The following is a 17,511-nucleotide window of genomic DNA, read 5'->3' as shown; positions in this document are numbered from 1 at the left end:
GCTAAAGGGAAGCTAAGACGCAGGTGACAGACAGGAAGGTGCATTTGCAATCCCTTGTCGGGAAAGAAAATACATACAAAAGATTAAACAGTTTTTATTAATTTATTATCCAAGTTTATTGACAAATTAATATACAAAATAATATACTCGTAGTACAACAACCTAATAAACTCTTGTACGACCAAAGCACTTTATTCAGGATATCGATCTAATTTTCTTTTAAACCAACTTTAAAAAGAATGATGTTTTTTATATCATAATTTTGTGAGTTATAAACCGATTTGGAAAATTCTTTTTTTACCTGAAAGGATGTACTTACAGACTGGTTCCGACATTAACAATAATTATGTAAGTTCAAAATAACAAGTTTTGTCATACCTAATTGAAGTCAGTTTTTTTAGTGCGGCACAGTCTTTAATTATATGTTCTACTGTATATGTATATGTACACATATATATATATATATATATATATATATATATATATATATATATCTATGTATATATATATATATATATATATATATATTATATATATATATATATATATATATCTATGTGCTACCTGCCCTTTGCCTTTCTTTCTTTTCTCAATGTCCTCTTCCTTGCTTGGAAGAGATTGCTTAGCGTTAAGGCCGCCTTAGTTATCATTTCTCATTACAATTAAATGTATTTGCTATTTTATAAATGATGCAACCAAGTGTAAAATAAAAAATAAATAAAAATACTGTCCTTCATGTACAAATATCAAACAAGAACGACTGTTCAACTTGTTTGACATTCGACTTGATTCGACCCAGTTATGAGTGTTATACGTATCTAATATATCGCTTGTTAATAATTGAGTAAACAATTTTTTTTATGTTACTCGGTATGGAAAGTAAGCTATAGGTTCACCTAATTAAAAGTGGTAACTGTCACCTATAGACATGAACAGCACCGTGGACACCAAAGAATATACTGTAATGCATATCTATCTATCCTATTTAAGAGCTGCGCTCTTGTCGGTGGAGCTCTTGCCACTCACTACGATTTTCAGCGAGTCTCTTCACCTCTTGATACGACACGACACCAACTCCTTCCTTGATCTGCTTGATGTAACTATGTCTCGGTCTCCCTCTTCCCCTCCTTCCTTCTATCTTACCTTCTAATATAATGTTCATAAGTTCGTCGTGTCGTATCAAGTGTCCCAACATTTTTCCCCTTCTGTCCTCAATAGTTCTAATAATTTGTCTTTTTTCCTTAACCCTAAGCAGGACCTTCTCATTGCTATACTATATGCATATGATACATAAATTTATTTTATTATTGAATTAAAAACTATGACTAGATAATTAATAACCCCCTTATTTAAAAAATTAAAACCTACTACAAACCTATTTTAGTTATTGAACTATGTATGTTGTCACTTGCTTTCAAATTGAGAATGCAGCATTAAAAGAAAAACGAAACAGTTCAAGAGCTAAAATAAGCTTGTAAAATAAGTTTACGTTTTATGAATATGAGCGTAAATATATAAAGTTTTAATAATCTTTTATTTTTGGTCTTTGTCAAATAAATTTATATATTTACACGCCGATGATACTCCCCATGCGTTGCCATTCCTGAGGACTCAGCTGTTATTCCTTATTTCCTTTTAAATTCACTGCCATATCCTACCTTACAAACCGAAACACATGCAAACATAACTGCTTTACTGTAGAAACACGAATGGGATAGAGGTGCTCAAGCAAACGACTTTTGTACAAAGTCTCCCTCTCTCCCATATTGTAACTTTAGTGCCATATCCCAACTTTACACAGTAATGCAAGCACTATTTCATAGCAGTAACACGGGTAGGACAAAAATATAGCTAATCTTTACTAAAGTCTCTCTCTAGTGAATATATGTCTAAATACCTGAACAATTTCCCTTAATTATTTTCAAACACTTAAAATTGTTACAACTCTTTTTAAATAACGTACATTTTGATTCTAGATTTAATTTTAAACACGAAATCTAGACTTGTGGATTTCAAAATGAAAGTCGACCGAACCGACAGCCAATTAATATAAAAAAATAACGAATTATAAGAAATCCATTTATTATGAATTCATGAATACATCACGATGTTTATGTAAAATATTCTAGATTAATTTGTCACAATTTTGTCAATATCCTTACTAATAAGACCAGCTTATAAATGTGAAAGTCAATTTGTTTACTGCTTGATATCTCATAACATAGAATATACTAGATTGATAACTAGGAAACTGATGTTATTTTCTAGCTTCTATTATTTAATAAAAATTTACAAGACAGTTCTTAAATAAAAGAAATAAAAGCAATCGGAACCGAAACGTAGTTTCTAGAATTTTCGTTTGTCTGTCTTTATTCACGCAATACTGCACTAAATTAGATATGATTTTTACATTTACGTTCCTAAAGGTATAAATTAAAATGTAGTTTATGTTTTTTTCTTGATACGCCATCTATAAATGGTTACTTCCCTACTCTCAGAATCTTTGCGTACAAAGACGCAAGCAATATAATATGTTTACTAGTATTTTGAAGGAAACAATAAAGAGTATCTATCTATCAATATAGACACACATTTTTACTGATATTTCAATACATTTTTATTAAATTTACACATGATTTGTTTATTGTTTTAGTGTTATACATATAAGGCAGTGAATTTACAGGGTACAGAGGAATAACATCTGAGTCCTCAGGAATGGCAACGCATGGAGGGTATCATGGGCGAAACAGTATACTCTGTTATGTCCATGGTACTCCTCATATCTATAGGCGACGGTTACCACTTTCCATCAGGTGGGCCCTCAGCTTGTTTGCCATTCTAAGTTGCATACGAAAATGAACCATTTATTGACACCAGTGAAGGGTGATAGATGAAAATGAAAACAGGCCAATTAGACTATCATGATGAATTCATCAGGAATTAACTATGATAGTTTAATTATAGTGCGGGTCGACCTGGTTGGATATATTGCTAGAAATGGGATTTTTAGTCTCCATTACTAACAATCCCCTTCCCCCCCCCCCCACTATAATACAGGTTTAACACCCAGTACAGGCGTAAATGCCCACAAATAATATTGTTAAAATGTTCTGCATGTGGTGGTAAATTTTTTAATTGTTTGCGGAGAGAAATAAATAAATAGAAAGTTTAAAAAGTTAAATATTTGGTAAAATCGATTTATGACGTTATCTATCCGTGTTAGATAATTCCGGAGTTGATTTCATAATACAAGGAAATTCATTATAAAGTCGCAAAAATTATAAAATCGAGTTCAAAAATAGTTCTAATAATAAATCATTCGTTTAGCCGATTGTGTCAGAAACGTTGTAACACGTTGCACAATCTCTGAGATATTTCAATCATTTTCACACAATCAAACAATGGGATTTTTTACTTCGTTCGAATGTATTTCTGGTGTATTACTAGTGAGTCTCCTTGATCGAGTTTTTGTGTTGTTATTTAAAAGTTTTGAAGTTATTGTGGTGCAATGGTTAAAAACTTTTATAATTATAAGAAGGTAATATATATATATATATATATATATATATATATATATATATATATATATATATATATATATAGTGAAAAAAACGTACAAACTAGATTATGTTTCAATGTAAAAATATACTTTTAACCCTTCTTTGCGAATGGTATATGTCCAACTATTATGTTGCTTCGCAATATAATAGTTGGACATATATTTTATTATTTATTATTATTTTTTTAACTATTTTTCCTTTAATTTTGAACATAAATTTTATCACCTCGATTTATTTTACCAATATAAAAAATCATGCAAAGAAGGGTGAAAACTGCCTTCAAGTGCAGTACAGTATCGTGAAGTTTTTGTAGTTATTGATATTTTCTTCAATATTGTAGAACATACTTTTGTTCTATCACCAATAGTTTCCGCAGCGCACGCGACGAAAGATATTTTATAGCATTTTTTTACACCTCGAGTTACATTACTAATGTTTTAGTAAGGATCCCTAATCTTTTCTAGCAATAATATAGCCTATGTTACTCAGGGTGAATGTAGCTTTCTAATGGTGAAAGAATTTTTGAAATCGGCAAAGTAGTTTTTGAGTCTATTCATTAGAAACATACATACAAAAATACAAATCTTTCCTCTTTATAATATTAATGTAGATATATTTTTGGAATATACTTAATTTAGTTAAGTATATTTCAAAAATAAATAATTTAAACTCGTTTAAAAGGCAATTTAAACAACGGATTCAGTAATTTGCTACGTAATTGAAACGTTTTGAAAATTACTATAAAAGAACTAGAAGCTTCAACGTTTTATTTTAAACCTTATTGCAACAGCAATAAGAAAACATATCAGATAAATTTATTAATATTGTAGTAGAATGTTACAGGAAATGAGCAAATACCTTCGCATTTTTCGTATAGTCTAAATCATAAGTTTATGCGTATTAGAAAAAGGCGACACGTTGTTTCTTTTTAACCCGGCGTGCGTTCGATTAATAAAAAAAAGGAATCTTCTATTTATATTACAAATAATTCTTACAAATAATAAGTTTAATAAACAAAACTGAAAATAGAAAGTATTTGAAGGCAATGGCGGCGAGTATACATTACACAAGAAAACAAATTTACCTATTAAATATAAATTGACATAATATAATAATAATTATCATACCGAATAATGTTATAAATGTAAACAAAATACGTACATATATATATATTACATATAAATGTAATATAATAACACAGTTTTCTTCTCTTATCTCATTTATCTAATATAATGTCCACGAGAGTTTGTATGTATCGTATTTGTATCCCCAAAAACTTCGCCTGTTCGAAATCATCTAAACGTAAAAGTAGTCCGAAAAAGCTCAAAATAAAAGTCCATGCTCACTTTATGAACTCATTACAACGTTAGTAGCTAGTCATCATCTTTTATAAATTATTTTTTATATCTATCTTGTTGTATATATATACGTATGTATATTCCTTTATATTAATGTATGTATTATTTACTCTATATAGGTATACATTACTAGTAATTTTTTTTTACCTATCCCAATAATAAAATACTGCGTTCGTGATTCACTGTTCATTCTAAACGCATTAAGTCCGAATTTCGTGCCATATTTTTTTTTAGTCAATAAAATTATTTACGTAAATAAAATAATTACACTTTCCGCTAACTCTTATGAGTTTGTACCACCGTACGTGTATGAGAGGTAGCCAGTTACGACATTATCCGTATAATTATGTGTGTGAACAGCACCCAGTGGTAACTGTGGGTAAACTACTCCGCTTGTACGCTTTAATGCTTTCCATACTTAACCCTTACTTAGCCACGAATAACATAATGTTATACTTGAACTAAGCTGTTACACTCACTTGATATTCTGGTTAGATATGTTAATTTTAATACAGTAATCCGTGATTTAAAAGCATGTCCTGTCTATATAATTTTCTTTATCTATTTTTTTTTTATACGACTTAGAATGGCAAACAAGCTGACGGCCCACCTGATGGAAAGCGGTAACCGTCGCCTATAGACATGAGCAGGACCATGGACATAACAGAGTATACTGTTTCGCCCATGATACCCCCCATGCGTTGCCATTCCTGAGGACTCGGGTGTTATTCCTCTGTACCCAGTAAATTCATGCCATATCCCACCCTTCAAACCGAAACACAGCTATGCAAATACAACTGCTTCACGGTTGAAACACGAATGGGACAGAGGTACCCAAGCAATCGACTTTTGTACAAAGTCTCCCTCTGTTAAGTTAACTATTAAAGTGTATATAATCTTTCAAAGTTAATATCAGTTATCCAAACCGAATATTTTTTGTTACTTATTTACGTCAATAAAGTCGAAAATTGCCAAAAAAAAACTTTTTTTTTATACCACGAATTTGGCAAACAGGCATAGAAGCCGTCTGATGGTAAATGATCACTGCAACCTACTCGTATAAATGCCTGCAACATTAGGAGCTGTGCTAGGGGTGTCACTCGCGCGTTAAATAAACCTGGAAACGCTCGGCAGAGAGCTTAATCTGAGTTTCACAGCCTGAGCGTTCGCGGAAAAAAACTCTTTGGAAACCGCACTGTACGCGACCATAAGTTCTAGCGTGAAGTATGAATTTTTTGTCATTTAATTTTTGTTTCTTTAATAAACAAATATTAGAAAATCTTTATTTAATTTTTTTGTACGTTAAATAAGAAGACATAATAATAAAACATATATATGTAACTATCGTTCTCTCTCTCCGCAGGCACTGTCGAAGGCGTGCCCCCGTACAGGATGCCACCAGCGCCGGAGGCAGCCCTGCCCGGCGCCCCGGCGCCGTCCGCCCCCGCCGCGCTCCACACACACTCCGCCAAGTTTCCTGTGAGTCCACCTTTTTATTATAATAATAAATAATTAGTCTGAGAACGGCGGTACACATTCTATGTTGGATTTTTAATTTAATGGCTGAATGTGAAATAATTTTTTTAATTATATTTCAATTACAATTGCAACTCCGCCATGCTTATGATATACGCTACCTAGATACCTTTTTTTATGCAACTTAGAATGGCAAACAAGCTAACGGACCACCTGATGGAAAGTGGTAACCGTCACCTATAGACATGAGCAGTACCATGGGCATAACAGAGTATAACGTTTCGCCCATGATACGCCCGTTGCGTTGCCATTCCTAAGGACACAGGTATTATTCCACTGTACCCTGTAAATTCACTGCCATATCCCACCCTTCAAACCGAAACACAGCCATGCAAAAACAACTGCTTCACAATAGAAACACGAATGATACAGAGGTACCCAAGCAAACGACTTTTGTACAGTCTCCCTCGGGTACCGCCATATGTATTTATTTATTTATACTTTATTGTAAACAAAAATTACATAGTTAAAGTCTATATTAAATGAAGATGTACAACAGGCGAGCTTAACTCTGGAAAAGTTCTCTTCCAGCAAACACTGAGTCGAAAGAAGCATTAATTACCATATTAATTAGAATATGTGGTAAATGAGAATGAAGACGAGTCAGCGGTCCTCTTGAATTAATCACGATGGGCTAACTGACCTGCTTACATCTTCACCTATCATCTCTCACTGGTAGGTACTCTGCCAGTGTATACCCATAGCGCAGGCGGGGTTACCATTTCTTTCTCACCCATTAAAAAATACCGGACATATGGTAGCGTACATAAAAATAGATTATACAAAAAAAACAGATCGACAAGTACTTTTTTATGTCTATAAAAAATTTTAGCAATCGGTGCCCACGTATTATGGTATACAAGTACACATTGAGATGCGATAGAGAGGCTCTGGTGTTCATGAATTTAGTTATGCCTTATGAATATTTAATACAGTGCGTTCAGACAGGAGACTGAAACTGGATTCTATATCCTGCTAGATCCTTGCTAATCTTATAAATGTGAGTTTGTTTGTTTGTCACTTCTTATCGTTTTAACGGCTGAACCAATCGCTGTGAAATTTAGTATACATTACATGTTGTGAAGGCTATAATAGGCTATTATAGCCTACAACCTTATAGGCTAGCTAGCTAACCTTTTTTATTGCAGTGAAAACTTGTTATTAGCTTTTTTTATATGAATAAATTGTTGTTAGCTTAAGCTATAAATAGTAAGCTGTTGCTTTTTAAAATATATTTATTGTTTTTCAATATATAATAAAGAAGAATATAGGTTGACTAGTTAGCTTTAGATCCCATTCAGTGAATATATTCCGATAACGCAGACAAAGTCGCGTGTAAAACCTTGTACTATATACACTAAAAAATTTGTTTGAATGTTTATATAGATAAAAGTTCTTTACTCTTTCACGCAAAAACTACTGAACGGATTTAAATGAAAATTGTTGCACGGATAGATTGTGTCCTGACGCAAAATTACTTTACTACTATATATACTGATTGACGCAAGCGAAATCGCGGGAACTAGCTAGTAAAAAATACATTTTTTTTAATTTAAATAAGTGTCAAATTATTTTAATACATTATTAAAGAAAGACCTTAGGAATAACAACCTATGAAGGGTTGGTGCCCTTTATTATTTAGGGCATTATAATAGCTTCTACGGTATCCATGAAGCTTACCTCTTCTTACCATCAGGTGCAACGTTCGCCTATTTGTCCTAAATAAAATAAACTAGTCCTTTTTAATGACCAGGATATGTTAATTCATTTCAATAAAAAATACGCTATGTGCTTTTCCATTCTCTTTAATAAGTATATACCATATTTACAAGCCGTTACGGTGCCAAGAAATAACAAACAAACAAACACACTTTCATATTTATAATGTACGTATAAGAAAGATATGAATTGGCGGTGAATTTACAGTGCACTTTCCATCAGGTGGGCCGTCAGCTTGTTTGCCATTCTAAGTTGCATAAAAAAGTTAGCTATCATAGAATAGTTAACGGGTAATCGATTGTATTGACTTATGTTACTGACCGTACAATAACTACTCAGTCCGTTATGTGATAGCATGATGCAGACGACTCGTCACAAAAACGACGGAGGATTATTGTATTCTAACGGAGGATTACTGTATTTTAACGGAGGATTACTGTATTCTTGAGTAAGAACTATCGTGAGTCATACTGTATTGATTTTTTTATGCAACTTAGAATGGCAAACAAGCTGACGGCTCACCTGATGAAAAGTGGTAACCGTCGCCTATAGACATGAGCAGTACCATGGACATAACAGAGTATACTGTTTCGCCCATGATACTCTTATTATTTATTTGTTTGTTACTTTGTAACGCTCTAAGGACTTAACCAATTACTATGAAATTTGGTATACACGTACTATATGGGATGAAGAAGGATATAGGCTGCTTCTTATCCCGGTCAGTGAATATATCCCGATTGCGCAGACACAGCCGCGTGGGTAAAATCTAATAATTTTTACTTATTTATTTTAATAAATTTATTTACGAAAAGAAACTGTGCTATAAAAGACGGGTTTAATCCTAGTAACATACTCCTATACCAGTCAACCTGTGGGATGAAGTAAGGATGAAATAAGTGCTACACAATTACACCCATCGCTTGATCCTCAAATTAGAATGCCCTGTTATGCGAAACAAGGTAAAGTACATCTGGGGTCAACACCTGAACACCCAGATCCGGGGCAATTTGGTTATAATCTGTTTTATGTGTCTAATAAATGAATAAATAATTTAGAAAAGTGAATTTTCTAATTTAGCCCGACGGAGAATCGAACCCTGGCCATCATTACGCAAAGCAAAGCACGTAACGCTATGCCAAGGAAGTCGTCAAAAACATTAATAAAGCGCTAGATTCCAATATGCCAAAAAAAGAACTGCACTGCTCATTTTTTTTTAGTCACACGAAATATAATATAATATAATATTTTTATACAATATACTTTTTTATTTTAATAAATTTGTATGAATTATAATCTGCAGTTATGTATCGAGATATTAAAGCTAGTTGACTGAGTACAGTGACAAACAGGCTTTGCTACCGTATAGGTTAATGACACTGTCGCATGCTTCAATATAGGTAGATGGAAGGAACATAAGTAGATTGCTAGTCACTTCAGAAACTTTATCTTTTTAAGTAAAAATGTACTGTCATCAACCGACTTCAAAAAGATGGAGGTTCTTAATTTAGGTGAGAGTTTTTTTTTAATGTTTATCTTTAACTTAACTCCGTTAATTGTAAACCGATTTGGAAATTTCTGTTTTTGTCTGAAAGTATATATATATAGTATAAGTATATCCTTTCAGATAAAAACAGAAAGACACAGTGATGTACAAATATAAATTAAATTAGTAAGCCAGTTTTACGAAAACAGCAAGTTAGAATGACATCGTTCTCTATTATGAAGTACTTAGTGAAGACATGCGCATAAAACAGAAAATTATTCTAGTTATATTAGTTATAATAATAATTATTATATACTTTCAATAATTTATATATAAAAATATATAAAAAGGATATACTTATAATATATATATATATATATATATATATATATATATATATATATATGTGTATGTATATACATATATAAATATATTAAAGTCGTTTGCTTGGGCACCTGGCTCATTCATGTTCCTACCGTAAAGTGTTTGAATGGCTGTGTAAACTTTGTAGGGTGAGATATGGCAGTGAATTTACAGGGTACAGAGTCGTCAGCTTGTTTGCCATTCTAAATAGTATAAAGAAACAAAACTACTAACAAACCATCTCATTACTAACTATCCCTTCACAAAGTTGGTAACATTATAAAATTTATTATACACATACTAATTGGGATAAAGAAGGTTACAGAGCATTTATCTCGATCAATTAACATATTACGGTCATGCGGACAACGCCACGGGAAAACACTAGTAATATTGTAACAAGTTTTGTTTTTTTTTTCCATTGCACGCCAATATCCGCGATTTCTACGTGTACTAGTGAGTTTGTTTTATAGATGTACAGCAATTATCTATCGATGTGAGATGCTGTGGAGAAAGTGTTCATTGTTATAAGACTGCTTGTACTGTGTAGTAGTTAAACCATCTGTCTACGATTCCATTACGTGATACATTATATTAAATAATTGTATAAAGAAATATTAATAAAACAAATTTAAATATTTAAAGTTAAAATTAAATAAATTAAGTGTAACCAAGTGATTGTAAGAAAAAGTTTTTCGTTATGTTCAATGTGATATTTTTTTATGTTTTTTGATAATAATTTTGTAATTAATTTTAAGTCTTCGACGCTTCAAAATATTAAGGTAAAACGGAGCAAAACAAATTTTTATTTATTTCTATTTATTTATTTATACTTTATTGTACACATATATTAATTACATTTATATTAAATGGAGAGCTTAACTCTGTAAGAGTTCTCTTCCAGCAAATTATATATTATTTGTCGTGTATTGATGTTCAAAATTTTTGTTTTATAAATAGTCTCTAAATCTATCTCTTGACCTAATATTTTTAACCGACTTCAAATAGAAGGAGGTTTTCAATTAAGTTTTTTTATTTGTTATTAACGCTGTTTAGCGCGCATATATGTCTGATGCGGATTTTTACTTTATATCTGAATAGTTTTTCATCTATATCTATATGATACACACACACACACACACACACACACACACACACACACACACACACACACACACACACACACATATATATATATATATATATATATATATCGCAATTGCATGAAAATTATTTTATGTAAAGCGCGTTAGTTGGACTTATATATTTTACCTTTGGTGAGGTAACTCACCAGTATATCATGCTTTGTAGAGTACCTATAGTTACTTCTTACAATATCCTGGGGAAGACATAAAGTAGTGGTATTTTTACTCCGTCGCCATATTTTTACTGTGTAACGTATAATGCCAAATACGTTGACGATCCATCTCATGAAAAGCGGTAACTGTCGCCTATAAACATAAATAGTACCATGAACTTTACAGAATATATTTAATACCCTTCATACCTACGTTTCCATTCTAGAGGATTATGGTGTTATGTCTCGTATCCTATAATTACAATGCCATATTGCACCCTTCAAACCGTAACATAACCATGCATGTACAGCTACCTCATAGCAGAAACACGAATGGGACTGAGTTTTTTTTTAATGGGTGATAATGGTATGGTAACCTCGTCTGCGTTATTGGTATACATTGGCACTGGTGCCCACCAGTGAGGGATGACAGATGAAGATGAAAGTAGTTTAGTTAGCACATCCTAACGAATTAAACTAGAATTAGTCACGATGGTTTCCAGGGGGAACCACGTGGAGGTCGACCTGACAGGGTATATTGCTAGTAATAGGGCTATTTTGACCTCATTACTAACAATCTCTTTCCCCCCTTTCTCCCCAAATGGGACTGAGTTAGCCAAACATACGAATTTTATGCAGTTTCCGACTGGTGAATATCCTTAAATATGCTATAGTATAAAACATGATGTTTTCCTTTTTTCAACAGATAGAACGAGAAGTAATACTGTCATCAGGCGACAAGAACTCCAAAGTGCCAATACTGCAAGAAGCCAGGAAGCGTGGTAGACTAGGAGCTGTGGCCCCGGACACTCCCCCTAAAGCGCTGTCTGCCTGGACCCACGCAGAGGTAATGTCTGATGTATTTCCTAATTTGAAATCAAGTTAATAGAATATTCATTAAGATCTCTCTAGATACCTACACTTAGACACGTAAATAAATAAATAGTGCAAATATTTGCATTTATACGACACTACACTGAAGGTTTGTTGATGAAGGTATTAACTAATAATCTAGCCAGGTTTCACCCGGGTACATAGTTTTCGAAAATAGTACAATATATAGCTTATGTTACTCGCAAATAATATAGTTGTTTACAAGTGAAATTTTTTTTTTACAATTGGTCGAGTAGTTTTTGAGTATATTCATTAAAAACAAATCTTTTGTCTTCATAATATTGGTATAGATATAGCTGAGTATGTTTGTTACATTTTGTTACTTTAATGGTTTTTTTATTGCTGTTATGATGGCAAACAAACATACGGCTCGACTGATATACAAACTGTAAAACCAAGAATGCCACGCGGACTTTGTCGACCCTTAAGAAATATTATTACGCCCAATTGATTAACCCAATCGTCACAAAATTTACTATTTTATACTTAAATTAATTAACATAGACTAATTATTATTCCCGTCACGTGGCCGGAGGCGTGATACAGAGCATTTAAAATGTTTTCATTTAAAACACGGAATGGTTTGTCCCCAAGTAAGTTCGCCTTCACAACAAACAGGATTTTGCTCCACAAAAAGCAGCAGCTTCGATCGATACAAAATTAATATGGGAGTAAACACTATTGATTACAAAATTAATCAGGTATCGAAGTCTGTTTAGAATTGATGAAGATATCGCTTTACATATATACGAACTAAATACGAACGAGTTGAGAGGGCATTTAGTATTTATTTTATTTTACACTTTGTTGTACCAAGTAAAAAAATACAGTAAACATTAATGAGAATTGATGCAAGGTGCGGCCTTATATACATATATATAAAATTCTCCTCTGAAACGGCTTTACCGATATTTATGAAATTTTGTGTGCATATTGGGTAGGTCTGAGAATCGGCCAACATCTATTTTTCATACCCGTCAATGATAAGGGTGACCCACCCCAAAATATATATTTTTAATTTCTTTGACAATTATTTTTATTTTATTATAAATTAACATTGAAAAATACATACAACATCAAATTTTCACATATTTAAGTGAATTTAAACTCTTAATAATAAAGTGAAGAAGAGAGTAAGAAAGTCCTTCCGTCTTATTCTTCAAACAGCACTCGTTTTACAATCAACCCCTGTATTTTAATCGTGATTTTTATATTTCGCAATAAGTGGTATAACAACGTTTACGGGGTCAGCTAGTATATATATATATATATATATATATATATATATATATATATATATATATATATATATATATATATCGTTATAAACAATGATATGAAAGTACATGTATTATTTCGAATGGTGATGGACTTACTGTACGATCTCAGATAATCGATAAATTCCAAACGGCGAAGTATATATATATATATATATATATATATATACATACTTAATACCGCACATACAACAAAAGAGAAGGACAAAGGAAAATGAGAGGTAAAGTAATATACAATCATACTTTGTTAATAAATACATTTTTACTTTTATTACTTTCAAGTCGTTTAAAAAATATAAAACTACAAAATTTTGCCAGCGACTTCGCCGTTTGGAATTTATCGATTATCTGAGATCGTACAGTAAGTCCATCACCATTCGAAATAATACATGTACTTTCATATCATTGTTTATAACGATTTGTAAAGCTAATAAGTATCTCTGTACATGCTAGACACAGCCTGTTTTAAGTCCAAAATTAAGACCGTCTTTTGTACCACATTTTATTTGTCAATAATGTTTGAATAAATATTTTTGTTTTATACAACTTAGAATGACAAACAAGCTGACGGCCCATCTGATCCATCTGAAAGTGGTAACCGTCGCCTATAGACATGAGCAGTACCATGGACATAACAGAGTATACTGTTTCGCCCATGATACCCCGCATGCACTGCCACTCCTGAGAACTCAGGTGTTATTCCTCTGTACCCAGTAAATTCACGCCATATCCCACCCTTCAAACCGAAACACAGCCATGCAAAAACAAACACTAATGGGACAGAGGTACCCAAGCAATCGACTTTTGTACAAAGTCTCCCTCTGGTAAATAAATAAAGGCAAACAAACTGACTTTCACATTCACATGTTAATATGTCTTATACAGTGTATCTTTATTTGAAAGTCTCTTAAAAACATAAATTCACAATTGAGCACCATTGCATGACGCGCGGCGCTTAACTCCGATTTTTAGTATTACTTTACAACGTAAAGGGCAAAGACACCGTAGTTTTTGAGGCGAGCTCGTTATTCCATTATCACGTCACGCTAGAGAACCCCCGTGATCTAAGGTGCATACACATACCATTGATTTAATAACCGACTGATATTATAAACCAGCAATCGACTTCGTGTTCATACGAGTCAAGAGTATTTTCGAAAATATATAGCAAAATTCATTGATAATGGAGCTTTTTATAGGTGAAAGAATTTTTAAAATCTGGTAAGTAGTTTTTTTTTTTAATTTGTTTATTATAAACGAACAATCAAATCTTTCCTCTTTATGGTATTAGTATAGATTAGGTAATAATAATAAATGTCACACAATTACAAGAACTTGGTCCTCAAACCAAAATATTTCCGTGCTATGAAAAGTCAATCAACGAAGATCTGGAGACACGAGCCAGAATAACCAAAAAAATATCAAATGTTCAACAACCATCCAAATTCAAATTCAAATAATTGATTGCACGTATATAGATTATTATTACATTTTCTTTTAATGCATGATAATGGAATGACTAATGAATGACAAACAAACTGACGGCCCACCTAATAGAAAGTGGTAACCGTCGCCTATAACATGAGCAGTACCATGAACATAACAAGGTAAACTGTTTTGCCCATGAAACCCTCCATGCGTTGCCATTCCTGAGGACTCAGTTGGTCATCTGTACCCTGTAAATTCAATGCCATATCCCACCCTTCAAACTGACATAGCCATGCAAACACAACCGCTTCACGATTGGGACAGAGGTACCTAAGCGAACAACTATTGTACAAAGTCTCCTCTGGCGTCAATTTACTTGTACTTTTTTTTTTTTTTAATGATGATAATGGAATGATAACCCCGCCTCTAATATTGACGGAGTACTTCGTGATAGGTGAGGATGAAAAGGCATGCACAATACTTGGAATTCAACACGATGGCTTATCGTCATTATTTACTTGTACTCCGAAGCAAGAAGCAAGTGACGATCATTTCAAGTGATCTAAAAAAAATGTGAACTTAAAATGTTTTTTTTTTCAAAGGTTAGGCTGAAAAAACTTCTGGTTCAGATTCGACTGAGATTTGATCTTAGAATCTCCGGACTGCTTCAAACGTCCAGCTGAGCTGTGATTGCTCGTCAATTTTAGACTGATATACCATAAGAAATCAATAATATTGGTCCTATAGCCCCTATTCGTATGATCACACCTTTCTAATCCGGGAGAGGGGGGGAGGGATTGTTAGTAATGAAGATTAGCAATCCCATTGCTAGCAACATACCCTATTCGGTAGACTTCTACTCGATTCCCCCTGGAAACCATTGTGATTGAATTATTGTTGAATTCGTCACAATAGGCCAACTGACCTGCTTCGTCATCACCTATCATCCCTCACTGGTGCTCCGCCGGTGTATACCTTTAGCGCGCGCGCAGTTATCATTCTATTTTCACCTATTAAGAGATCTTTCTAATCCGTTATAAACTAGCTCCAGCTAACAAATAATATAATTACCGTGTATATAATGAGTACAGGGCGATAGTACCCCATAAAATCCGATATAAATTCATGGTGCGACCTCTAAGCCGTAGTTATTGCGGTACGTGGAAACCAACGGTGCTCACGACGACGCTGTGCGGCCTTGCTGCGACGAATCGTATATTTAAAAAGAAAGTATCTATATTGGCAACAAATTCATAGTCTCTTCCAATATTACTTACGAAATGGTAACCAAATTTTGTTAAAATTCACACAGGAACATTATCTAAATGAAATCAGTAAGAAATTAAAACATTCAACAATATCAGTTATTTAATTTTTATTTGTGGTCGAATCAATTATTCATTTACTGTTTATATTTTCATTAGGTTTTATTGAAACAGAACATACGTAGCAAATTTTAAACCGAGTTTTATGATTATTTTTGTAATCTATATTTTTACTTTCGTATTGATCCCATATTTACATTCCAACAATTAAAGTATTTTTTTCTTACGTAGCAAAAACTGTCTGTAAACAAATATTCCGCATTCGTTCTAGTCAGTAAAACATGTAATAGAAAAAATATAACAAAATACAAAAGTTCTATCATGTTCGTTACATAAATATGATGTATTTTTAGAATCAAAGCAAAACCAGATTTTCCAATATTACAAACATAATAGTGATTGCAATGTCTATCTATAAATTATACTGAAATATTCCAATGTAATCTTAAAGGTATTGCTTACGTAACTGCCGATTTAATTGTTTCTTTGTCACGCTTAATAAAACAAAAGAGCCGTACGAAATTTGATTGGTAATTCATAAATAACTCGTTTACCTATTGGAACTTATGAGGTTCGTTTAGTTCTTTAATTATCTATAGTGAACTATACAAAATTACCATGATAAAACGATGTTACCATGATACAACAAAAAACGACGTACACGATTCGATTATTACATACCAGCGAAAGTCAAACTATTCGGTTTGATGAAACGGATCGAATCGAATTGATTAGGGAAAATTCTGTATTGGGCAATCTTACATATAAGGGTATATAAGAGAAATGTTTTGTAATGCAAGAAACTGCGTTTTAGTTGTTTAATTATATAATTTACTTATAGCTATAGACAACTACATTATAATACAATTATAATAAAAACAGGTTTATGTTAGTATAAACCTATTAATATATATATTTTTTATAATGTGTTCTACAGGGGGGAAAGGGATTGCTAGTGATGGAGACTGAGAATCCCATTGCTATCAATATACCCAACCAGGTCGACCTCCTCGCGGTTCCCCCTGGAAACTATCATGGTTAATTCCTGACGAATTCATCATGATGGGCTAACTGGCCTGTTTTCATTCTTATCTATCACCCTTCACTGGTGCTCCGCCAGCGTATCCGCTTAGCGCAGGCGGGGTTACCATTCCATTTTCACCCATAAAAAAAAATCTATATTCTATAGTATATAATAAGTATAGAATTTATTATATAACAGTATATATATAATAAATTCTATAGTAGGAAAACAATCACACGGGGTT

General features: G+C 32.7%; 1 protein-coding gene across 3 annotated transcripts in view; it reads left to right on the top strand.

Moving 5' to 3' along the window:
* Positions 1 to 17,511, top strand: part of LOC113512980 (uncharacterized) — an 81,949-nt gene that overhangs the window by 51,066 nt on the left and 13,372 nt on the right. For all 3 annotated transcript variants that reach the window (XM_052892630.1, XM_052892629.1, XM_052892628.1), the window contains 2 exons: positions 6,282 to 6,397; positions 12,026 to 12,166. In XM_052892630.1, the coding sequence (XP_052748590.1) occupies positions 6,282 to 6,397; positions 12,026 to 12,166 (257 nt within the window). The remainder of the gene's footprint in view (positions 1 to 6,281; positions 6,398 to 12,025; positions 12,167 to 17,511) is intronic.

This window comes from Galleria mellonella, unplaced genomic scaffold (assembly GCF_026898425.1).
Source record: "Galleria mellonella isolate WM207_F2 unplaced genomic scaffold, CSIRO_AGI_GalMel_v1 utg1634, whole genome shotgun sequence".
In the NCBI taxonomy this organism is placed as follows: Eukaryota; Metazoa; Arthropoda; class Insecta; order Lepidoptera; family Pyralidae; genus Galleria; species Galleria mellonella.
The sequence above is the reverse complement of the archived record's forward strand: the minus strand, read 5'-3'. Positions and strand labels throughout refer to the sequence as shown.